At 34.8% G+C, this 26,570-nt stretch overlaps 2 protein-coding genes across 2 annotated transcripts in view; one reads left to right on the plus strand and one right to left on the minus strand.

Moving 5' to 3' along the window:
* The window catches only part of LOC112046521 (probable G-protein coupled receptor CG31760), a 112,080-nt gene extending 92,288 nt beyond the window's left edge, over window positions 1–19,792 (plus strand). The window contains exons 14-18 of the mRNA XM_024083176.2: window positions 2,825–2,963; window positions 3,911–4,016; window positions 4,795–4,938; window positions 10,747–10,902; window positions 12,280–19,792. Coding sequence (XP_023938944.2) covers window positions 2,825–2,963; window positions 3,911–4,016; window positions 4,795–4,938; window positions 10,747–10,902; window positions 12,280–12,309 — 575 coding nt within the window. The 3' untranslated portion in view covers window positions 12,310–19,792. The remainder of the gene's footprint in view (window positions 1–2,824; window positions 2,964–3,910; window positions 4,017–4,794; window positions 4,939–10,746; window positions 10,903–12,279) is intronic.
* A 998-nt stretch (window positions 19,793–20,790) lies between these two features.
* On the minus strand, window positions 20,791–21,432 carry LOC112046533 (protein MIS12 homolog). Its single transcript, XM_024083199.2, has one exon. The coding sequence runs from the start codon at window positions 21,430–21,432 to the stop codon at window positions 20,791–20,793; it is 642 nt and encodes a 213-aa protein (XP_023938967.2).
* Between the last annotated feature and the right edge of the window lie 5,138 nt (window positions 21,433–26,570).

A 26,570-nucleotide genomic window follows, 5' to 3' on the forward strand; every position in this document is an offset into this window, starting at 1 on the left:
TTCTCATTATTTTGATTTAAGAAATCTAGTATTTAAGAAAAATATTAGAATACAAACGTAGCATTTAAGTTTAATTGAAAATACAAACGTTGTATTTCATGAAAGGTTTTTTTTATGAAAAAAAATGTGTATCATGAGAAGTTTCACAACAATTGCGTGTTGTGTGTGATTTATTGTATTCCTTATTCTTAAACAATTTTGAGTCGACGATACTATTTTATTTAGGGAGTATTAATAATGTGGACATAGCGATATTGTACTTAATTTAAAAATGCAAACAATTAAGTATGACTTACTTGATAAAAAGTACTAGTAAGGTTAAAAAAAATATTTAAAAATTGAAGTTTTTATGTCTTAAAAATATATGATAATTTATTTTAGAACTAGTAGAACGATAATGAACAATTTTAAAAAAAAGTGTCGACTAGCCTATTGATAACATCATTACACTTTTATAGTTTTGAAGTAAAAATTGTACTACCCAAGGTGAATGCGTTACCGAAAAGTGTAATCGGGTAAACTTAAAATGCGTAGTGTCATCTACAGGCATACTAAATAGTGATCGATATTTTAAACTACCAGTAGATGGCGATATTTGAGAACTTTGAAACAATCCTTTTTTATACACTTCAAGCGCTTGTTGCGACAGTTATACCGAAGACTCCATAGATGGCGTTTTAATACTTCAGTTGTGTGGTCTAGGGTAAGTCCAGGATAGATGCCCCACTTTTCGAAAATGCTAAATAACTCCGAATTTTATAATCTTAGAGCATTGCGTTCTTTGGGAGATATTAAATATATTTCTTAATGTTCTATATTATCTGAATCTTTCTGATATAGACTGTGTAGATTTTGTGTAAATTGTAATTTTATGGACCTCTAAAAAACGGGATAGACGCCTACTGTGGCGGATAGAAGACTTATCATGAAAAATCTTCTGAGGATAGGTGCCCTTAGTGGGGATTGGCGACTTAGATTGAACATTGTAATTGGTTTGTTCTGAAATCAAACAACTATATTATTATAATCAGTCTTTATGGTGTTTTATATAACTTTCATTTTCATTTCTTGGCCATCTTTGTCAAAGTTATACTTTAGCTGTAGCTTTTTAGCAAACTGGTATGCTAACTGACGAATTGCTGTTTGGTCCAGCGGAAATCCAGCTTCTCCTGATTTGAATGTAAGAGCCACGAGTCGTTTTTTGTTATTACAGCATGTTTTCATAAAACAAATAAAAAAAAATGCTGGATAAATATAATTTTTTTCAGTAATAATTATGCCAGACAGTAACTACAATGATATGATGCAATACAATACAAAGTAAAAGTAATTCAAATTTAAAACAACAACACATACAGTAACTTTAAAAATAAGAATTGCTGTTAACGGCAAATCTTCGTCTTAATATTTTAAATGGTATTCCTTATATTCTAGAAATCTGATTTACGCCTTTCTCTCCCTTTTTCATCTCTTCAAACGCTGCTAGCATACTGTCTTCGGTCTAGGTTACAGTACGAGGGACAACACCCTGTTTCCTATTATATTTACGAGGCATTTTGCTCTCCTGCAACAACACAACACTTATAATAAACAGTTGGGGATAGTTGCCCTTAGGGGCATCTATCCTAATAAAAAACGGGGCAACTATACTTTTTGTAGGGGATAGATCCCTTATCAATAAAAACAAAAGTTGAGTTTCAATTACTATAAAATCTATCACTTTATATAGGCTAATCTTCAATGCAAGCAGACAAATAGAAAAAAAAATAAAATTATAAGCGAGAGAAAAATTACACTGTTGAAAGAACTTACGAATCTTATTTTGGCGCCTTTTGTCGTCTCACCGCGGAACATTTTTACTCACACAGACGAAATGCATGCACTCCGGTCGAAATTCCTCCCGACACTAAGGTTTGCAGGGGGAGGACTCGTTACTTACAGTAAAATTTAACTCCTACAGTGCTCCTAACATAGTGAAATAAAAATCAAGTCATCTATCCCACTGGGGCATCTATCCTGGAATTACCCTATAGCACACTCGATTTTTTAAACTACCGATGTAGAATCAAAACAAGAAAACAAAAGGAGTAAATAAATATATATTTTGATTCCGATTTTGTTTAATTTCTTACTTAAGGGTTATAGCACGGCGACAAAAGAATTATTAATTGAAAAATCTAGGTAAGAACATACTGTTACTTTTCATAAAAAATTTTATGCTTTATAATTTTCTCTAATTTATTTTATGGTTGTAGAAAAATATTATATAAGTCAGACGTAATTGTAACACATATATAAATATAACCAATATTCCTGCTATTGAGGCTTCGTACTCGTTACTTCATCATATCAGCCGATGGACGACGCACAATCATGTAGAAGATTTCACTTAAAAACTGGCCAATTTTGCTTTTGAATTGGAATTTTAGAATTATTGATAAAGAAAATTATACATAAAGGCCTTTAAATCTAGTCCAATATTCAATGAAATCCCAAATTCAGAGCAAATTCAACCTTAAGGATTTAGTTTAAGGTTGAATTTGAAAATGCGACTACTTGAATTGAGTGCCAAGAAGTTGTGTTTGGCACCTTGGGACCCCAACGTCCATCGGCTCTTCGAACTATGTGCCCTGCCCATTGCCACTACAGCATCGCGTCTTGTTGAGCTATGTCAGTGACTGGTTCATCTGCGGATCTCGTCATTCCTGATTCGATCACGTAGAGAAACTCCAAGCATAGCTCGCTCCAACGCCCGAGTGACTGAGCCTTCTAATAAGGCTCATAATCAGCTGACTCGTTACTTACTAATAAATAACTGTTCCAGGAGAGATCCTGTTCCTGCTGTGGGGTGTGAGGGTGTGCTACAGGGTGCGCCACGCGGAGAGTCTGTACAACGAGGCGCGGCTCATCTCTATCGCCATCTACAATATCTTCACTGTCAACTCGCTCATGATTGCATTTCAGTAAGTATCCCTCACGGTCCTCGGTATCCTGTATATCTAGGACACACAGTATAATTTTTTTTCTTGTATTGAAAATTCAGTACCTACCATACATTTTTACCAGCAACAACTGTTACTACAAAGAGTATACACAAGTTTTATATCAATTTAGAAACCTCGATAAGTTTACAAGTTTTTAAAATAATAGGACACTTCAGTTTTATACATTTTTTTAAACCGTTCGTCTTAATTAAAAAAAATAATTATTACAGTCAACACTTCTTCTACAAAACAAATAAAATACAATTTATAAAAGTAGTGTGAAAAACTAATTTGCTTAATTTTGAAAAAATCCTTAGGATGACCAAATTATATTTTATTTACGGGTTTTTAGAATTTTTCTACCTTGAATCAGTTATTTCAATGCTGCAGCTGCTGTAGTAAAGATTTTAAAGATCTGATTTTCGCTAAACATTACGGATTAAATTACCAATGTACTATCAATGTTATTCTGTATTTTTTTTTTTAAAAAAAGCAACTGTTGTTCTTGCCAGTTTCTTCTAAGAACCTGCCTTCCGAACCAGTGGTAAAATCTTTACAAATAGTCAACTTACGTGTCAAAAGTGCTTGTAAACTGAGCCTACTTGAAATAAATTAATTTTGTATTTTTTATGGTTTATTTGTTTTGTATAAAAAGTTTTAAGTGCAATAATTATTTTTCTTTCATTAAGATGACCTGGTTTAAAAATAATCCTGTAAACAAAATTCAGTTTGTTTTCAGTCAGGATTTTTAAATTAATATAAAATTTGTTTTTTCTCTTTGTAGTTACAAATATTGCTAGTGATACCTAATGTATGAGCTGGCTTATGCAATGCAAACCAAGCTTCTTCATAAATTCTTTTTATTTCTTGTTTGTCCTTAATTGTCTGACTAATATCTATAAGTAAAGTGTTAACTTGTTTTTCAGTTTACTAATCCTGCCACGAGCTGGTCCTGATATAAAATATCTCCTCGGATTCATCAGAACGCAGTTGTCAACCTCCACTACTGTGTTGTTAGTTTTTCTGCCGAAGGTAATTATTGTCAGAATAAAAAGTTTTTCATAGATATAACAATGCCTCGCTCTTTAGTAAGTATCTAATAATCAAAAAAGGCATAGAGAAGTGCTAGAATTGGAAAATCGACTGGACCAGTTGATGATGATGATGATGTTTACATCATAGAGAGATAGGGCACTAGCCTAATAAAACTAGGCATACAAATGTGCAGACTGAAAAAGAAATCGTATTTTTTTCAAGACGTAATTACATAAAAATTTTAGTTTTTAAATATGTTTTTGACAATACGAGCTAAAACGCCTGTCGGCTATAATACTTAAATTTTGTTTACATTGTCGAGTTGTGAGTTTAGGAAGTGTAAAAACTATATATAGGTACATATATAATGTAAGTAAACACAAAATTGTGCATATGTGCGCTCAATGGAGTGCGTGAATGTGCTAAATTCGGATCACTTTTAGAAATTATTTTGTGGGCACGTAACATATCTATACATATATATAAAAATGAATTGCTGTTCGTTAGTCTCGCTAAAACTCGAGAACGGCTGAACGGATTTATCTTATCTTGGTCTTGAAATATTTGTGGAGGTATAGGGAAGGTTTAAAAGGTTTCTATTTCCCTTACAAACGTTTAAGAGTCAAGGGTTAGGAGTAGGGAGGAGTAGGGTAGGGTAGGCAAGGCGCAGGGTAGAGTAGGGAAGAAATGCACATAAGTCAAAGCGAAGCTTGACCGGGTCCGCTAGTCTATAGTATAAAATGATCTTTGGTGTAAACAAGTACTCGTGTTGAAGGTGATGCGCGTAGTCCGCGGCACGGGCGACACGTGGGACAGTCGTGCGCGCGCGCGGGGAGTGCCCGCCTCCTCCTCGCTCAACGGGATAGGACTGGTGCCCGACGAGCCGCCGGACCTCTTCCAGGAGAATGAAGAACTTAAGGTAGGACTAAAGTTTAAAGAAATAGGTATACTAACAGTAGCCTGTCAATAAGTATGTATATATAACAGCATAATCTATGTAAGACAAAATATTAATTTGTACAAACGAAAAGGAGTTTTAAACCCACGTCTTACTAGACACGTGCATAAGTTAGTTATTTCTGCATATCGTCTCCAAAGAGTAAAAAAATCTTTTGTAGGTTTGGGTGTACTCTTCTATAACAAGATCCCCAAGACTGTGATGGACCTGCCAATGCATAGCTTTAAGCAATGTGTTAAAAACATTTGCTTAGTCGAGGTTACTACACCATCGATGAGTTCTTTAATGATAAAGTTGCTTGGAGGCCGTTGGATCAGCTTCCACCTTCACACAGGAAGTAAAACTATAAGAAATTGTAATGTTGTCATCAATTATAATATTATTGTATGATTTTTTTTAAAAATAGCAACTGTTGAGTTTCTTGCCGGTTTCTTCTCAGCAGAATCTGCCTTCCGAACCGGTGGTAGAATCTTTACAAATAGTCAACTGACGTATCAAAAGTGCTTGTATACTGAGCCTACTTGATATAAATGAATTATTGATTTTGATTTTGACTATAAAACACCATGGGACAAGATGGTTGTTCTGAAATGTCACCTCCAACGTTATGATAGACGTAAAAGTCGCCTGCAGAAAAGATGGCACTTAACCCCTTACCGCTTACGAATCCACACATGGCTTCGATACTTTAGATTTTTTTTTCTGTATATTAAAATCCAGGAATCCAGAGCATGGGTCACATCACCCATAAATTGGTGACCCCGCTCTGTCAGGGAATCCTGAGCACGGGTTAACCCATAAATTGGTGACCCCGCTCTGTCAAGGAATCCTGAGCACGGGTTATCCTATAAATTGGTGACCCCGCTCTGTCAAGGAATTCTGAGCACGGGTCATTCCACATATTGGTGACCCCCGCTCTGTCAAGAATTCAGAACACAGGTCATTCCACAAATTGGTGATCTCGTTCTGTCAAAAAAACTACATTTGGTAAAGGAATTTTACCACGTAAATCAAGTCGATGAACTCGCGGTAACTAGGGCAACAAACGAACACGCAGCGAATTCCTTGGTGTGGAGCAGTTACGAACGACTCGCGGACTACATTAAGTTAGTTTTAATTTGTTTATCTTTCTTTTACATAACATAGTTTTTCTGTTACATTTTTTTTTACATTTTGCCTCCCTAAAGACTCTAAGTGATTATATATATAGTGCTGTGCCGAAACATTTTATATACACTGTAAGTAACCGATATTTTTCGTAAACTGTAAATAATCGACATTATTTTGTAAACAACGATAACGCGTCAAGCAAGCATTTCACTCAGCTACAGCCGCTATCGCCAGCGAAAAATGGCAGCGCAGCAGCTCGCAAGGTACCAATAAAGCCAGGCTCACTGCAACGACAACGAACTTAGCCGTAGCAAATATGAGGCACACGACACTGTGATTTAGCCTTGCATCATGGGTCCGCAGGCACATCGCAGTCGTGAATATAGCTCATCAACACTCGAAACTTAGTACAAAAGGAAACGCTCCTCGACTAAGGCGACCGCATCATAAGTTTACACCGGTGGATGTTAGCAACGCACTGCAAAACCACTCAGTTTGTGTAACGCAATTAACGGCAGCATTTTTTTTTTTTCTCAAGCGCATTTGGGAACATATCGGTTATGCCACGAGACTGAAAGCGTGGGCACCGCAGCATTAAAGCAGAGCAGAAGGCTAGGATACCATTATTGAGTCGATCAGATAAACACTCCGTACAACGCCAAGCATCTTCACTGGGACATGATACAACCCTACCTACGGGCAAACTCTACGCTTCCCAGACGTCAAGCATGTGGCGAGGAGGATATGACGCAATCATTTAATTATCGCAACACGGTAACAAGAATCATAAAGGCAAAGTACACGGGCCACCGAGAAACGCACTATCAGCATATGAAACAATAACATGCCCGTCACTCGTAATTCTCGCAAGTAACACAAGCAAGCAAATTATTGACATACTCAAAGAGTCAACGGCACAATCTCTAACAACAATTTTTATGTCGCCTATAGGAACAACATTGTAAAATAGCTCTGGTCCATCGTTTTTCTATTTTTCTTATACGCATTGTAACAGTTTTCAAAGTTTTAAATGTTCAAATAAATGCGTTGTTTTTATTACGCAGTGGGACCTGGGTTATTTATTCTTCAATCGTTCATGTATTTTTTTTTGCAATTCAAAAAGTATAACTTAGACGTATTATTATTAATTTTTCAATCATTTATTTAATTTTCGCAATTATTCAATATGTATTCGTATTCGAATGTAAATGTAAGTAGTATTATGGAACCGACTGTCAATATTTTTATACACACGCTCTTACACTATAAGTTTTATTCAATGTAAACACGTGTCGAATTTCAGGTAGCCACTCGACGGCGAGCTGATAACGACGTAAGCATTTTACCGATACATTAGCTCGGTGTTAACCAGCTTAACAAAAGATATTTAACTTTGACATTGTATGTTTGTATTGTAACGTAATTTCGTATCAATTTTTACTAACTTAAAAATTTGGGGCGGTGTGATGTAGCGTGCCTTATATTCAATCATAAATACCGTTTGCAGTGAACCCTAAGCAGGCAAACTGCTAGGTAAACATTTTCTGTAAGAACGTACGCTACGATGTTAAGTTAAGGCAGTCGTTCCTAACTCGTCCCCACCAACGCTCGTGTTCTAGTATTCATTAACCAGTCCGCTTAAGTAAGACATTTTATATACTTTAAATTTATATTATTCTCGTGTATCAATAAACATTAATTAGTTCATCCACTTGATTGATTTATTATTTGGATTCCTGACAGAGGCACGCAATAACCTTCTGTAGCCCATTTATCAATCAAATCAATTCCCACATCATCTTCTCCCATAAATCCTGAATCCCTTCCGTTGTTACTTCATGACCTAAAAACTCCAATTTTGTCTGTTCGAAACAACACTTTGATATATTCAGAGTAATACCGAACTTCTCTAAGCGACTAAATACTTCCTCTAAATGTTTTCTATGCTCGTCGACGTTGTTACTTGCAATTATTATATCATCTATATACACGAATAAAAAATCTAAGTCTGGGAGTACGCTATGACACATAAAACGCTGAAAACTTTGGCCAGCATTTCGAAGGCCAAAAGGAAGTCTGATGAACTCGAAAGCCCCGAAAGGGGTTGACACAGACGTCTTTTCAATGTCCATCTCGTTAACTGGTATGCAATTGTAAGCTCTGTTTATATCTAACCGTGAAAAAATTTTCTTACCAGCGAGTAAGTACGTGAAATCGCGTAACCTGGGTATAGGGTAACTATCGGGCTTAGTAATAGCATTTAAGCGCCTATAGTCACCACATGGCCTTATCTGCCCATTTTTTTTAAGCACTATATGCAGAGGGCTTGCCCACGCGCTTTTACTGGGTCTGCATATTCCCATTTCACACATTAACCGAAATTCCTCTTTAGCCTTAGCGTATCGGTCTGGCGGTAACGGTCTTGCTCGACATTGAACAGGCGGACCGTTCGTCTCGATGTGATGACAAACGCTATGCTTAGGAACTTCCTTAAAAGATACCGGTTTAGTTAAATCTGGATATTTAGCTAACAAACTGTAATGTGGGTGTTGATTATGAATTGTAGTTATTGAACTTTCCATGCACTGTGACATACTAGCAATAACATTAAAATTTGTTACCTGATCCACTAGTTTCCGTTTACTAAAATCTACCACTAACTTATACTTAGTTAAAAAATCGGCTCCTATTATAGGCTGTCTAACGTCAGCAACTATAAATGTCCACCGAAATGCTCTCCTTAACTTTAAATTTAATACTAAACTATGCAACCCAAATGTCTTAATAGGTGTACCGTTCGCGGCATACAGTCTATAGTCCTCGCACGCTCTATTTTTCTCGCGCACTGCCCACCGGGGTAACACTGACACATTAGCCCCACTATCTATTAAAAACCGTAATTTACTGTTTTCGTCAGTTATACACAAGCGGTAATTTATCGATGGGTCACAGCCTCCCGCCGCAGACAGGACCGAAGCTAGTTTTCCGCACTGCCCGTAGGCTGGTTCGATGTCTTCCACGTACACGGTTGAACACATTTGTGTGCTCGGGCTCTAAACTTATAGTGGTAGTAGCAAAGCCAGTCTGGATCTGCCGGTGTCCTCTTCCTGCTACCGCTAGTGTTGCGCGTACGTGGCGCGCCGTGTGACCGTGATCGGCTTCTCCCACCGCTACGCTGGGAATTTTCAATTTTTCTTAGTCGTTCGCCCAGCTTGTGGATCTCCGCTATGACATCTGGAGAATCACTCCTTGCACTCCGTACTGCGGCCACCCCCTGTATAGGCATTGCATTTTCTGTCACCTTGTCTGCCATTCTGGCCAAAGCGTTAATATCGCTTAAACCTGATGCCGTGAGTATTCCTCTCACCCATCCCGGCAAATGGTTTTGCCAAAGGATGGTAAGGGTTTCATCTGTAACTTTGCCACTTGCCAGCTCTTGCATTTTCCTCAGCAACTGCGATGGCTTCTGGTCGCCAAGCTCCATTTCAGATATCAATTTTTGTACCTTTCTATTTTCTGACTCCTCATAAATGTCAAGTAATCTTGTTTTTAATGTATCATATTTACCATTTTCCGGCTGTTTGACTAATATGTCTGTCACTTGTTGTATAACGTCTTTTCCTAATTTCGATATGACAAACTGAAATTTTGCCTCGTCAGACATCTTCTGCGGGTGTAGCACTGCCTCCGCCTGTATGAACCAGTGTCGCGGCAAATCCGTCCAAAATTCAGGAATTCTCGCCGATACAGACACGCCGGAAACTGACACCTCTGGTTGAGCCATTTTAAATTCCAATGTGTGAGTCGTTACGTGTTGCTACCCGTGCAAAATAACCGCTAATAAAATCACGTCGGGGTCACCACTTTTGTACCACTTTAGTACTATTTGGATACTTATATATTTGGGTTTGAGTAAGGTATGTCGTGTCCCGGGTAGCGGTTATGGGTGATAAATAATAGTAGGCTCCACTGATAAAACACTTATATTGACTATCAGTTACAACGGTTAGGTAACGACTGGCGACAAACCGCCCGTATTGACTTCGTCATAATTACGAAAATGCTTAAGTAGCATTTTCATTTACAATCTATGTGTGTGTGACCACCACATCTGATTTTTATTAACCCACCTTCTCATCCTGATTATTTATCTATTCGTGTAATAGTATGTATTTTTGTTAGTCTACGTCAAAAGTAAGTTGTCAATTTATATCTGTACTTGTACTGCGTGTCAAAAAGTTTAAGTGGTGTCAAGAATTGTTAATTTTATAATTGAAAAAAATACATTAAAGCGATTAGTTAAAAATCTGAAATATTTCAGAGGAGCTGTTTTAATAATTATCAATAAGAAATAAATGTGCTTTTTTCACTTTTTCCCGTTTTCTTTAGTTTTTAGAGCACGCTTTTTTATTGGTCATATATGGCTTCGTATGCATTCAAGCTACCTTTATTTTCTTTACAGATACGTATAAACTCTTCTTGTTTTTATGGATCATCTAAGCATAAGAACTTTATTCCCGGTGATGCCTTTTTGAGTGATGACGAATGATCATTCTTCAGACTTCAAATCTGAATACCAACCAAACGTTAAACCTAAATTAAACGTACTGTTATATGCGTTCGGATATCGCCACAATATTAATCTGAATGTGTCTGTAGGAGGAAGTACAGAAGCTGGCGGCACAGATCGAGTTCATGAAGATAGTGCAGATGGAGATGCACAACCGCCACCTGCGGCCCCGGCCTGGTGGGTACTTCACTCCGGGTAACGCGCCCGCCAGCCCAATGCACGCCAAGACTGTCAACATTTCACAAGTGAGCAGGTTATGTTGTAAACTAGCGAACACCCGAAACTTCGTCCGCGTGGAATTTAGTTTTTTCACAAATCCTGCGGGAATCTATGGATTTTTCCGTGATGAAAAGTAGCCTATGTGTTAATCCAGAGTACAATCTATTTATGTTCCAAATTTCAGCCAAATCGCTTCTCTCAAATTCACAGGACATGTCCTAAAGTGGGTCTTTATTATTTATAATTTATTCGTAAAAAGACACAAATTGTTGTTTAAAAATAATTTTCAGAGTTTTTGGAACCAGCATTAATTAAATAAGTATTTTTTTGTTTCTACAAATTAAACATAGAAAATACGGTAAAAGTGTTCAAAACAGCCAATAAAAATAATTGGAGTTGAATTCATATCCGGTGTAAGCTGTCAATGTCATGTAATATGACACAAGTTAAAAAGAACCATTAAATCGTAAACAGAGAAGAATGAAACAAGAAATCTTTAAATTGTTTTAGAAACGTCTGAAAAGATTAATGACAATGTGTCAGCCAAAGCCATTTGCCATGATAAAAATACTTAATTAATTAATTAATGAAAACAATACATTTTATTTAATTAATAAAAAAATGTGGGTTCCAATAAAAATTTTATTTTAGGTTTTAAGCCCTATATTTTATGTCATTTTAAGATAAAAATAATTTGTTCAGCTTAGTTGACACTCTGGATAAAGACCCAGCCTCCATACGAAATTGGGACATGTCCAATGTTTGTTGTTTTTTGAGTTGGAAGAGGTAAACTCAAACTTCGATAATAAAATTAATAATATCCTATTACACTACACACAACTATAAATTTTAAACCGTAATACACACACGTGTAATTTTAACACAGTGAAACATCGATTCTATATACACAATTTGTATAGACACGTTAGATCATGATCATATTTTTTTGACAGAGGGGTAATTTCTAGCGAGGCAGGTCTTGTAGAAGGTAATTCTGTCTGATCTGTGGGTCTAGTTGATTTTCAGATAGCGATTAACTTAGTAAATATTGGAGTTATCATTATAATATCTTGTCTCTATACCTACTGATCTTGTACAGTAAGGGTCCGTAGGCACACCACGTTTTTTAAACGCGCTGTCGACGCCCGTTTGTAGCCATACAAACGCGATGCTAACGCGCGTGTTTAATAATACAAACAACAACAAACTGCTCTGTAGGATAAAAGCGCGCCGTCGACGTACATTACAAAACGCCCTTCAACAGTGCGTTTAAAAATTGGTGTGCGCGGGCCATTACTGTACAAGATCAGTATAGAGACAAGATATTATATGATAACTGCAATATTTGCTAACTTATCGCTGAAAGGCCCTTAAACTAACGTAATATTACGTTTATATTACAGGACAGCACAGAGTGGTCCGGGCCCGTCTGACTGGTGGCACTCAGCGACAGCGGATGGCAGTGGCCGGGCCCGGCGGGGAAACGCGTCGTCACAACCGTCGACGCGCGCTCGCCAGCTTTCGTGTGAAACAGCTCTTATTTATACTTCTTTTTGATTGATCGGCTCTGCGCGTCGAGCTATTGAGCCAGTGACAAGAGTTTTTTTTTAATGAGGTACTTTATTTATATAAGAAATTTAATTTTAGGTATGTATTATAAAACGTATGTTTGCGTATTTAGGCGTCTTTTATGATTTACTTTTTTTCCGCAAAGTGGCGAAGTTTTTTATCTTTCTGGTCAAGCTATAATGATTTTTTAGTTCACAAAAACTTTCGATGTAACTTATTATTGTGGTGTAACCTGACACTAACCTAGGCAAGCACTATCGTGAAAAAAATTAAAGTTTTATGAAATTAGCCACAAAACCGAATTACTTATATTAATTAATTTGAAAAGATTTTTGTATTATTTACTTTTGGGACAGTATAAATATCTTTTTTATTTAATTAAGGGTTGCTTTTAACATATGACTTCCGCTCGCTAGTTCAGACAATGCTTTATTCTTGAATATTTGGTGATATGTGAATCCACCGAAACACCCATTAATTATGCACCTAGTCTTAGATGTAATGAAGGTTGATGAAATTTCGGAAATGTAAGGAAATACAAATAGACCAAACTCGTATAGGAAAATCTCAGACTAATTACATAAGGACTAGTATCGCACCCAAATTCACAAACAAAATTGTCTTCCATTTTCTGGAGAAAACGAGCTTAGATTAGTTATATATCTTACTAGCGAACGCCTGTGACTTCATCCGCATGAAATTTCGTTTTTCAAAAATCCCTCGGGAACCATTTTTCCGGGATGAATCCAGAGTAAAATCTATTTTTATTCCAAATTTCAGCCAAATCGGTTCGGTAGTTGCGGCGTTAAAGAGTAACAAACATTCAAACAACCATACAAATTTTCGCGTTTATAATATTAGTAGGATACTAAACTAGAAGTTTTTGCCCGTTTTTTACACCATTCAACTACACAAAAAGGTGTTTTTACGGATATCTTTCACCGACGCGCACGATTACAACTATGAAACATCGATACTATAGAGACAGTTTTTATAATCGCATTAGATCGTTGATCATATACTTTGACAGAAAAGTAACGTCTAGCGAGGCCAGGTCCTTATTTAATAAGTCTGAGAGGTAAATGGATGACTTGTTAACTTGAGATGTACCAAGTAGGTACATATATTTTATTTGTTGTATTGATTGTTGTAAAATAAAATACATATGTATATTAGTAAGCTTATGATGCATCAACGACATTATCTGGTGAAGAAAAAAAACATTGTCGACCAATAGCGGCCGAATCGAAAATATCTCTCTTCTTCAGTGTGATGGGACAAAAGAAAGCGATTAGTAGAAGATCTGTATTAGAAATTACCTTCACCCATCTGTTTAATGTGTGAAATGTATTTTATATCAAATTTAGTATGTTAAAAAATATATTGCGAGTAGATCGCCTAAAAATTTCCTAGTCAATTTATTATTAACCGTTATTAACTATTTTATTAATTTATTAATGATAGTTGGCCAGGAGTTTTTGCGCCAATGTACTCCCAATATACCTACATGTTTTTTAACTTACTCAATTAATATAAAAAAAATCTTTTCATCCATTTAAAAGACGGGTAAAGGTTATATCTAATACGGATCCCAGATTAGATGTTTTACAAGCCGCCGCTATTGATCGACAATATGCATTTTTCTCCTACAGAAATCACGGAAATGATAAAAGCTATAATGTAAAATCAAAACCACAGCAAGCTCTTACTTTGCTCCCATCTACTTAAAAGTTTATTGCATGATTTCTGACATGATATCTTGCTTTTTTATATTTATTTTGTTGTTAACCGACTTCCAAAAAAGGAGGTTTGCAATTCGACGTATATGATTTTTTAAACTTTTGTTACCTCATAACTTCGTCATTTATTATGAAAGTTGTTTTTTAGTTTGTAAGGGTATACTTCCAGATTGGTCCCATCTAATTTTCACGAAAATCAGTTCAGTAATTCTGTGTTAAAATCAAAATAACTGAAATGAGTGAACTCTGGCGTTTACAGTCACTACGCTCGGATATACTAAAAAACAAAAAAATAAATCTTTTAACAAAAATATTTAACCGACTTTAAAGATAACATTGTACCTTATTGTACATTGTACCTAAAGCGAAAAATAACATGTACCTATGTCCCTTCTATTAATTGGTTTGAAGGCGGTGCCAAAAACAAAATGAACTGTAAGAGCCTATGTGGCATAGCATAAAATATTTTTTTTTTCGAAAATGTATACATATTTCATTGTGATTTTAAAAAAAAATTATAGTACGTAATACACGCACGTGTAATTTTAACACAATGAAACTTCTCTCTATGCTGAAATGCTTCTCCCTAAAATCGTAATCATATACTTTTGACAAAGGGGTAACGTCTAGCGAGACAGGTCTTATGGTAACTGGTCTGAGGCTAGAGATGATGAAAGTGAAAAAAAATATCGAAGTATGCTTATGGCTATAGTTTTTTTCTTTTCACTTTCACATTCCTAAGCGGCTGGTGTTAACAATAAGCCATTCCATAATACAGAAGTATGAACTGAAAGTTCTTTCTGTATAATTATTTATACTACATCTAGTCAATAATGCTTTGCATAGACACTGTTGTTTATATTTATTGTAAATTTAGTAATTTATAATAATATTATAAATTGTATTTATATAATTTCGAAACTTTTATTGAATTTTATTGATTCAATATGTAAATTACCAAGATAAACAGTATTTTCTGTTAAAAAATTTACTTTTCTAAGTAGGTAACATTTTTTATTTTGTATAAAAGCTTTCATGACACTAAAATAATAAACCATTAAACAACTTATCAATCAAAATCAGCTCAATATTTTAGATACTATGTTGGAACATACTGTAAATACAAGACAAGTAGTCAGGTAAAAATATGTCAGGATCTAAACAGAACATTTTTCTGTTCAAAATGGTATATTCTGCGCCAAACTTCTATTCTGCTCTGAAGTTGCAACACCTGAAACTGCGCAGGCATTAGCCAGGTGGTTGGCTGGTATGTTATTGTGCACTTAACAGTAATACGCCTCATGTTCAGATCGGACTAGAAGTTTGATGCGATCTATATACAGATTCATCTTTTGTAATTAGTAAGTAGATTTTGAGGGAGCATATCATATCAAACAGATTTCTTAAACTTTTACATTAATTATTTTTATGGTCTACAATTTTTTTTTTATTACCTAAGAAAAACTCGAAAATTTAAAATTTTTGAAATACAACCGTTTATATATAGGTGATAAGTGCAAAGAGGGAGTATTATTACTATCATTGAACAAATGACCTCAGACTAATTATAGAAGGACCTGTATCACACCCAAATTCACGAACAAAAATTTTCTGAGGAAAATGAGCTTAGATGTGGTAAATATCTTATACTAAACTAGAAGTATTTGCCCGTTTTTTACACCATTCAACTACACAAAAAAGTATTTTTACGGAGCTCTTTAGCCGACGAACACGATTACAACTATAAAACATCGATATTGTGACAGTTTTTTATAATCGCATAATATCGTTGATCATATGATCAGAAAAGTAACGTTTAGCGAGGCAGGTCTATACGATAATTAGTCTGAGTAAATACCTTATGAATGATCAAGTTAAATTATTTTTTAAAGTTCTATGGTTTATAAAACACTTGTTATGTATATTAGAATACACTAATTATGTAATAAATGTTTAATACGTGTTCATATTAGAACAGACAATAAAATTACAAATTATTGTTACGTTTATAATTATAGAGTCATTCATGGAGTACCTACAAGTCTTATTATAATTAATTTTCTTATTTAATATGTCTATGTATAGAAAGTTACCTATTAAACATTATATGTAATGAAAATGAATTGTAAATTTGAATCACAAAGCATGTATTCTAAAGAAATGTATATAAAAAATTGATATTAACCTTTTATTTCTATCTGTGATAAATAGTTTAATTTTAATTATTGCTTTTAGTGATTTCGTTCCTGCTAAATACTCAATGTGTAGTGTTTATTTTATGAATAAGCTATTTAAATACACTCATTATTATTAGTAAAGTGCTAATTCAGTTGTACACTTGGGCGAATCACTCACTGCCTTTTAAAGATGAAATCAACCCAAGAAAAAATTGAAAAAATTAATAAAGATTTTTTCAATGTCTGACATTAGTATGTTTGACATTGCAATAGGCTAGTCGACATCTTTTTATAAAAATCTTAAATTGTTCATTAGTGTTGTACTACATTGAAAAAAACAGTTATTAAGTATATTTTTTGAGACATGAATACTTACATGAAAATTTAAATTAGTAAATATTTTTTAGACAATAGACTCAGCACGCTATATTTTATCTGTATCTGACGTCACGTAAACATTAAAATTTAGCCAAACGGTTTAGCTGTTGACAAAATTAATAGATTGACGTTTTTTCCTTTAGTGACATCAAGTAACATTGTTACGTGACAAAATTGACAGCGTTTTTGATGTTTAAAAAAATACACAATTTTTAAAATGAGTTTTCTATGAAATCCTTAACGTTTATTTTAAATAATATCGATATATTTAAGACCCTTATTCCATGTACTACACAAAATTAATATTGTTTATATTAAATTTGATATGAGTCTATTATATTATATTGAGTAATACAAAAAAACATTCTTAACTTAATCTTCCATGGAAAACCAATAAATGTCAAATAAGATAGGTGACTTTCAAATTCTGAAAGCAAAAACTTTAGTACACACAGATAGAGACTTAGAGGTACCTAAAACTCTAAAAGTTTCATGATTTTCAAAAAAGATCATTACATTATCAGAAAGTTTATAAGTATTATAATAGAAAATAGATGTTTATTATATTAAGTCACTTCACTATTATGTGATTTATGTACAACTGATTTAGTACCAATAATATAACTATTTAAATTATTATGAATGTGTAGTTTTTAACCTTCCATTAAATTTGTTAAACATACCGATCTCATAGAAATACAAAACTAGCTAGTTATTTTGTCTAGTATTAAACTATTGTAAATTATTAACTTTTAAGTAAATGTGATTGTATTTCGTACTTTATGAATATTTATTAATTATTAATAATTGCAGCCAATAATTATGTTTCCTATTGCATTAATTTAGAATGTATTTTGAATTAAAAAGCAACAATTTTGTTTACAAGTTTTACATTCTTAGTAGTTGACTTAACTTTTTTGAAGATGACAGTGTCAAGTAAAAAGCAAACCTAGATAAAATTAACCAAGAGACCATATATCTAACATTACAGGAGAGTCATTAGAGCTAAAGTGTATAAATGAAGACGACAAAAATTGCATCTGACTGTAATCTAGAACTTCTTATAACTCATGGATCTCCTATTAAAAAGTGGATGCACAATTAAATTTCTAAATGTCTAAATTGTCACTTGGTTGATTTTGCTTTTCATCATCAATAGGTATGGAGATTCACACTATATTTTACCAGTGGTATTTACCAAGTTATTTTTGTCAAATACCCTGCAGGAAATATAATTTGGCGCTGTCATTGTCTGTAAACAATTTGATACAATTATTTATTAATTGATTAAAATTAAAAATAGTTTTGGTTTGTCATATTATATATCTATGCCAGTGACATAAATATGTTGAATGTTATTTAATGTAACTTATAATTCTGGCGAAGCCAAGCTCATGTATTTCCAAAACACGTGTAGTTTAAGTCTAAATGTGATATCAAGTAATGATTAGCTATAGGTATTATAGTTTTAACTGTAATAGTTATGGTGTTATTACTGCTTAGTTTTTAAAAAAATCTTAATGTTTAAATGTGGATAGTTTAAGATTTGTTGTGCCAAGATTTTGATTCCATCTTTTATGTATTAAGTTTCATTAACACGAACGGCAACTGCTACCGACGACCGCAGACGACTGCAGTCGGCAACGTCTCAGCGGCAGTCGCTGACTGCAGTCGACTGCCGTTGGCTGCCGCCGAGACGTCGCTGACTGCAGTCGGCGACAGCCGTCAACCGCCGTCGAGTCGTCGACTGCAGTTGACTGCCGTCGTTGGTAGCAGCTGCCGCTCGTGTAAATGAACACTTACCAAAGTTAAATATGTGTACACCCATGTGTAATAAGTGTAATGTATGGTCTGTTTCAATATACATTGATAATTGTAACTATTATTTACTTGGTTCTTATTAACATGTACTAGAATCGCTCGTACCCATGTAATATAAGATCTTAACATGTTATATATGGACTTCCCAAATTTTTACCATCACCCAAAAAATAACCTTGAAGAGTAATTCTCAATTAGCCTGCAAACTTCATCAAATTAATATCCCTTCTAGACTTAAGCCGGATTTATATTTGTCTGACGTGTCGTGTTGTGACGCATCAGAACAGAATCGGTATCATACATTTTATGTGGCAACGTTTACACTTATGTGTTGTGACATGTTGTAATGGCTTCTGATGTGCCATATACAAAATCTATGAAATTGATTCTGTTCTGATGAGTCACGACACGACACGTCAGACAAATGTAAATCCGGCTTTAGTCTTACAATACCTATCAGAGAGACATTCTGTCCAACAATATTCTTCTAGCTCTCTGGTTGACTGTTATAATTGATTTAAATTAGGTTATCATTAAATAATAGAATAAGACTATAAAATATACTTACTTTAACTTTCCCCTCTCATTTTATAGTATGCAAGGTAGAGACAGTTTCTACCGTTACATTTTCGTTTGCAAATTTTAGAAATTTCAACAGTTGATTATAGCTTTGCAAATTAGTTTGTAACACTCCCGATATGGACTGCGCGGACCGGGAGGGGGTAGCGATGCCCCGCTCGCACGTTTCCATACCCGCGCAGACCTTCCCTCTGCCCCCCGCGGGCGTTTTCATACCTTCGCAGTCCTGTCCCCCCGTCGCCCGCATATCATGGGAGTGTCATCAACAAACTTGCCAAGCTATAGTAATGGCTTAATAGTTCTCTAGTCTTTGTGGGTCTAGAAACAATTAATGTTTATGTACTGGAATTTTTTCCCCCGTCGCCCGCATATAATGGGAGTGTCATCAACAAACTTGCCAAGCTATGGCTTAATAGTTCTCTAGTCTTTGTGGGTCTAGAAACAATTTATGTGTACCTACTGGATTTTTTTTTATGTATTTAATTTTGGAAAATCAAAATAATAAAGTTGATATTGAAACAGACTGTACTAAGTAATAATAAGTTGGTATAAAAAAAAATTGATGTGACAAGTATGGCAATGTTGTTTCTAATATTTGGTTATAGAAAAAAATATTCTGTAAGTTGTGTTTTTACATTAAAATAATAACTGTTTGAATTGTTTTATTTGAATCCTCTGACTTTACACATATAAAGATTAAATGAATTCAATATTTTTTTAGAGAATGGATTATTGTATTATTATTTTTTTGTATTCTTTACAAGTTAGCCCTTGACTACAATCTCACCTGGTGGTAAGTGATGAAGCAATGTAAGGTGGAAATAGGCTAACTAGTTGAGGATGATGAAAATCGTGTGTTTCTGACTGTAATATATTTTACTTAGAAGTAGGTGCGAGAGGTTTACCAGCAAAACCCCTCTATAACTTGCTTAAAGACCTTGGCCTCTCTAGAAATGCAGCTAGTTCTATATTAGAATGAGTATCCGTGACTAGGCAGGGAGAACAACATGAGCAAAGAACAGGGAGTGTTGATCGATTGTCAAGGAATTCCTTAACCCTACATCCTGCAGTCACAAGTTCAGGACTCTGCTCGGAGTTCTTCTCTTGCGATGGACCCGGTACCCGCACAGTGAATCCATGAAAAGATATTTGTCTCCTCTCATGTATGTCAATTGGTAACAAAGAAGTCATGACAAAAAACTTAATTGTTAAAATGTAAATGGAAATTGAAATTTCCTAAAATGTCTGAACCGAGGGCCCAATATTTTTGGCAGTATTGACTAGGATAAGCCTTCTACACTACCACACATTAGGGTAAGTATTGTAACTAATTTGTTATTGAAATCTAATAAAGCATCTATTCTTCATGTCATACTTTAAGAGAAAATTTATTTATAATAGCTGCCATGCTATCCTTATTTACTAAATATCTTAGTTTGCAATAATATTATTACTTTTACTCTTTACAATACTAGTATAAAATAAGCTTTACGTTATTTCTGTAAGGCCCGAATTTGCCCTACACCCTCCTCACTCACAATTATTACAAATTACAAATAAATAATAAACCAAATCTTCAAATAAACATATGTAATTCCAAAAATTGCATAACAAGCTGAAAACAAATCTACACATTAAATAATATACTTTACTAATTACATTCTGAATCCTTAACCTTATCATCAAAAAAGTTATCTTCATCATCCTCTTTGATAGGTACACTTGCGCGCAGAAACTGTACTTCATTGAGTAGTTTCCTAGCATTACCACTTTCTTCGAGATTCTTGTGCAATGAATCAAGCACCTCCATGTCTTTTTTGGCTATTTCACACACCTTTGCAGCTGACGACAACTCTTCTTCTTCAGCAGTGAGCAATGTAACCATAAGAGTGCTCTGTTCGAGCCTTCTACGCAGATCAGCAACCTCATCCTGAAGCTTACTATATTCTTCATCAGTTATCTCCTCCAACTGCACTTCATCTTCAGGTAATAAGACATTATGTGGCACTTGCATCATGGACTCAATTTCTTTATCAATGTTCTCAAGCGAGGGGCCAGCCCGTTCTAAATGCATACGCACGAGTTTATTACAAGCTTCAGTGAGAGCGACTTTTTCTTCGTCGGTAATTTTTACGGATTGTTGGAGAAATGACTCCATTTCTTTGTAGGCAGACTGTATTTTCTGCTCGACCATTTGTCGCACTGATAGCTTGAATCTTTGAGCGCCGAAACCGAAATGTTGCGTTTCATATTCCTCGTCAGTGCCTCCTGTCCAAGGTTCAGCTTTTTCCATTATAATAGTTCAATCAATAACTACCTTATCAAGTTTAGACACAACTTTAAACTTCGAGTTTGTTTTCTTTCGCTATGCAGTATTTAAATATAAATTAGACAATGAAGTGAAATTTAGGAGAACAACACAACTCAACGGTCAATTCGTAAATTCAAAATTTCAAAATTGATGTAACTTTGACAATGTGACATTGACAAATAAACATAGACAAAAACAAAATTACGCAAATAAACCACAGATCCCGTGTGCAAGCCATAGACAGAATAAATAGACAACCAATTGATGTGCCATCGAAGGCTACGTTCCACTTGGGAATCCTAAAGTTGACGATTGTTTTACACCTCAGACCAATTAGGACCTTCCTCGCTACACGTTACCACCACAGACCACAAATGGTTACCACTCTGTCAAAAGTTTATGTGTCTGTTTAACACGTTATTACACTACTTCAGACTAATTATTTATGAACTCAACTCACCCAAATTCACCAACAAATAGAATAGTCTGACGTTTTTGACACATCGAAAATATTTAACACATCTAAATGTATTTTTTGTCCTTACACTACACAACTATAAATTGAAATTCGCAATATACACACGTGTAAATTTTACACACACGTGTAAAACTTTCACAAACACATAGTTTAGTTTCGCAAAAGTTTGGCAAATGAAAGATGAGAATGAGTTTTAGTTTCAGTTTCGGCCAAAGTAGGAAACTGATTGCGGAATTAGTCGTGCACGCTCGCCTAACTTCGTATGTTTGTGACTTTGGCGGACGCTGAGAGCCCTGTACGGGAATTATCGTGCGCCGCTCGGTTAGCTCTATGTAGCAACAAAACTTAGTCAGTGCTTTATAAAGGCACAAAAATTCTTTAGAGGTTATGTTTTGACGGAACTGATTATTTTTTACTATTCATTTTTTATTATTCTAAGTACAAATACAAATAAAGTATTAATTAAAAAGATTTCAAAATGGTGATTGGATTATTGATAACTGATAAACATTTTGCTATGAGAGCTTAATTTGAAACCATAATAAAAATATTATTAATATTTTTATAGATTATGATAAATGATTAACATAATACAAAAAAATACTGTGACTGAGGCCAAGTCATAGATGATACATTATGGGCCTAGTTTGGACTACTTTAGTATTTAGTCGAGTACGAACGATTTTTTGGCGGTAAATCCAAAAATTGTCCGTACTCGACTAAAATACTAAAGTAGTCCGAACTAGGTCTTATCCTAATGTACTGTTTCCATTTCATGTCCTAATTAACGCAGAAAAATGGGTGAAATGCACCTTCAGTATTTTAAGGAATTTTATACTTGACCACGTGAGTTTTGGTTTCGGTTTCGGCCAGAAAACCAGTTTCGTTCGCATTCTAGTTTTTATGGAACTTTATAAATGTCACCAGCTGAATTGTCAAACGTCATTGTTCCGTCATTGATTTGTTTTGACGTCAATGTAGTATGAAATATCATTCTTGATACTTATGTTTATCCAATTTTACTCGTCGTTACTCACTATATAATAAAATTATTGGGGTGTTATTATTTACAAAATACCTGTAAACTTATATTTTCTTTATTTTTTGTAAAGGTAATTATCAGAATCAAACATGAGAGGTCAATCAATGAAGGTGTATGGAATACACCAGGAAAAAAACTCCCTCTCATGAAAACTGTTTCAAACGTGAATAGCTTTGACATTCATGCTATACGAAACAAAGTCAATGAATTTTATATTGTAAAAAAAGAAGTTCCAACAAGCCTTTTGACAGACTTAAAATAATCCATTGGTTTTCGTGGCTGCCGTGAAAGACTGTGACATATATTGCTTTCAAATGGATTTGAATTAATAAACAACAAAAATGAACGCTCATTGTTAATAGAACCTTGAGGTATTGCAGATATTGCTGCATGGAGGCACAAATTTCTTCGAAAATTGCTACATAAAGGGCAGAGTGTAAGCAAATTGTATGTTCCTTGATGAGGCTTACGTTCATAAATACTATAAACCCAAGAAATCATGACAAGGTCCATTATCTTTACTAATAATTATTTAACAAGAAAACTTCTGAATGGATTGGCATGAAATTTGATATGGGAACCGATTTAGATATTATTGTAGGTAATAGGGGTCAACATTTGGGGTACTCTCTAATCCATGAAACAGCCACGTTCACATGTGTCATCGTTCATCAATCGGACGAGTATTAGTTTAAATTGTACTATGTACAGATAAATTAAAAAAAACGTTTTTAAATATATTACAAGTATCAAGACTGGTATTCGCCTTACATCTTGGGGATACCACCAAAGAATATATTACACCACACTAAATTTTTGAATTTGCCGCACCTTCTCGTTCTCATCTTTCATTTGCCAGAGCCCAGAATATTAGTCTATGTATGTTACTTGTGGATAATGTAGCTTTCAAATGGTGAAAGAATTTTTAAAATCGGTCCAGTAGTTTTTGAGCCTATTCATTACAAACAAACAAACAAAGTTTTCCTCTTTATAATATTAGTATAGATTAAAGTTTTGGTATTCCGCTGATAGATCAAATTCTTTATAAATATTGTTTTCACTACTCTTGCTCAAAAACACTGTCATATTACCACTCCACAGCGGGGCTAAACAAGCATTTCAGCCTCTAGGGGGTAAAGTAATTTTTTTTTTTAATTCTTGTCTGTTACGAGTACTAGCCAAGTACTAGTCTACTATAAAACGGAGGAGGTTTTATTCGAAAATAGAATTATTATAGGTAAGGCCCTGATTGTTTCGAAAAATAAATAAAAAACTTTAAATTGGAATGAAATGCAGCGTTCTTGTCTGTGGATAGCGTTCATTTTTTTATTTAATTTTTATTGAGTTGCGAATAGAGCGAGATTTGAAGACATGGTTCATCCTTTACGGTGTACCTTTGCCTTTTTCTCATGTAAAAAAAATAAAACTAAAAAGCCAGAATTTAAAAAACAATTGGCGTGAATAATACACACTTGATTTTTTTCAGAAAATAATTGTAAATTTGTGACCGTAACTTTCATATTTTTTAACATTAATTGTTATTGGTGTTTTCATCTAGTGAGAATGGTGATCCTAATTTGGAGATGGATAAAATTTTCAATCTGTTACCATCAAAGTCGAGACGCATTTACTTAAATACCTACCTAGGTAAATTGGAGAAAACAACAACGAATGGATTCACTTACGAAAGGATTTTTTTAACTATTATCTCCCACGTTTACCTCACATACTCTATACTAGAAATTATGTTACCGGGTAAAAGCATCTCCCTTAATATTCAAATTGTAGACTTTGTACATTTAATTTTCAATTAAAATAAATCATTGAATATTGAACTAAAGTATTTTATTTTCTCGCAATCGTAGTGAAAAGCAGAGTGTAACACGTGGGGTTAAACCCATTATAAACTCGGTTTCTATTTAGGCGGCCCTCGCCTTACGTCTCGGGCCCTAAAAATACCTCGTATATAATGGGTCTTTTTAGCCCCTTGTATAACAATCTACTATTTTATTACAAAGATGTAAATAAGTTTATAAATTCTTACAAATGAGTTTATAAACAGTTTTATAATCGCGTTAGATCGTTGATATTAATTCTTATACTTTGATTGAGGAGTAATGTCTAGTAAGTCAGGTAATTCGTTTGAGATAGCGGCTGATGCTGTCTATCCACGGAATTATGAATACTTTAGTTTGAATACTCACCTCTCTCATTTTTAGTTTTGAACACTCCGTCCCAAGGTGCGTGTCCTAGACCAACACACATATAGTGTAAAAGTATAGCACATTATCTTCCATCCATAGGTAATTGGAAATTATGATGTTGACTGAAATTAGGAATTACATGTTATTCTTTACTGTTTGAAAAAAGAACTTAATTTCCTTAGTTTACAGTTGAGGCCGGCCGCATATTCTCCGTTTTGACGGCCTCCGTGGGGCAGTGGTATGAGCGGTGGATTAACAAGACGGAGATCCTGGGTTCGATCCCCGGCTGGGCCGATTGAGGTTTTCTAAATTGGTCCAGGTCTGGCTGGTAAGGCTTTGGTCGTGGCGAGTTACCACCCTACCGACAAAGACATACCGCCAAGCGATTTAGCGTTCCGGTACGATGCCGTGTAGAAACCCAAAGAGGTGTGGATTTTCATCCTCCTCCTAACAAGTTAGCCCGCTTCCATATTAGACTGCATCATCACTTACCATCAGATGAGACTGTAGTCAAGGGCTAACTTGTAAAGAATAAAAAAAAATCCGTATTCGTTTTCCTAAGGGTTCATTCAAGGGACTGCAGGCGACTGCAGTCGCCGGTAGCAGTTGCTGCTCGTGTAAATGAACACTTATGCATAATTTCGATTTGGAATTCCGTGAATTTACTGCAAACTTTACGGTTCCGTTCGGATAAAAACGTACATGTGTGTCATACAACGGATTCGGAAAACGAATACGGAAAACGTGTGTGCGGCCGGCCTAAGAGTTATTTACAAATTACTTAACATTTTACATTAGTGTGTCTATCCATCTACGAAGATAATAATGCTACTACCATCATCTAGTTTCTACTAGTCGGTAATTTAAAATTTTCAACGCTGATGAAATTCTTGTAACCAATTTCGGTATTATGTTTATTCAAGGTTTATACCTACTTTTACTAGCAGAGGCAATTTTCAAAATCAGATCCAGAGATTACCCTACAATACCACAAAACCTCTCTAAAGTATTATACACTGAAATAATGAGACTCTTGAAGACTGGAAAGTTGGACTTGAAATGGGTTACCAGAACCTGAAATTTACGCTATGCGGATTATACCTACCACCTTACTCGCTACTAGTATACGCCATAATATGCAAGAAAAAGAACAGATTCCTGCAAAAAATAGGACTGGGTTAATCTTTAAGATCTTTCTCAATCGCACTAGACCAAAGCTATGACTGTCCATCGCATCAAACGACATTCTACTCATGACTATGTATTTCCGTGCATGTGTAAGTTAATAAATTAGAAGTCACAAAACAACAATAATAACAATTTAAACGCGGAAAAGAGACGCGGCAATTGCAAATCGCAATCGCAATCCTACTTAATTTTCGTTCGAAAATCGAAA

This window comes from Bicyclus anynana, chromosome 19 (genome assembly GCF_947172395.1).
Source record: "Bicyclus anynana chromosome 19, ilBicAnyn1.1, whole genome shotgun sequence".
Lineage (NCBI taxonomy): Eukaryota > Metazoa > Arthropoda > Insecta > Lepidoptera > Nymphalidae > Bicyclus > Bicyclus anynana.

Coding starts and splice junctions, on each gene's coding strand:
- LOC112046533 (XM_024083199.2), bottom strand. CDS start 21,432: ATGGAAAAAGCTGAACCTTGGACAGGAGGCACTGACGAGGAATATGAA.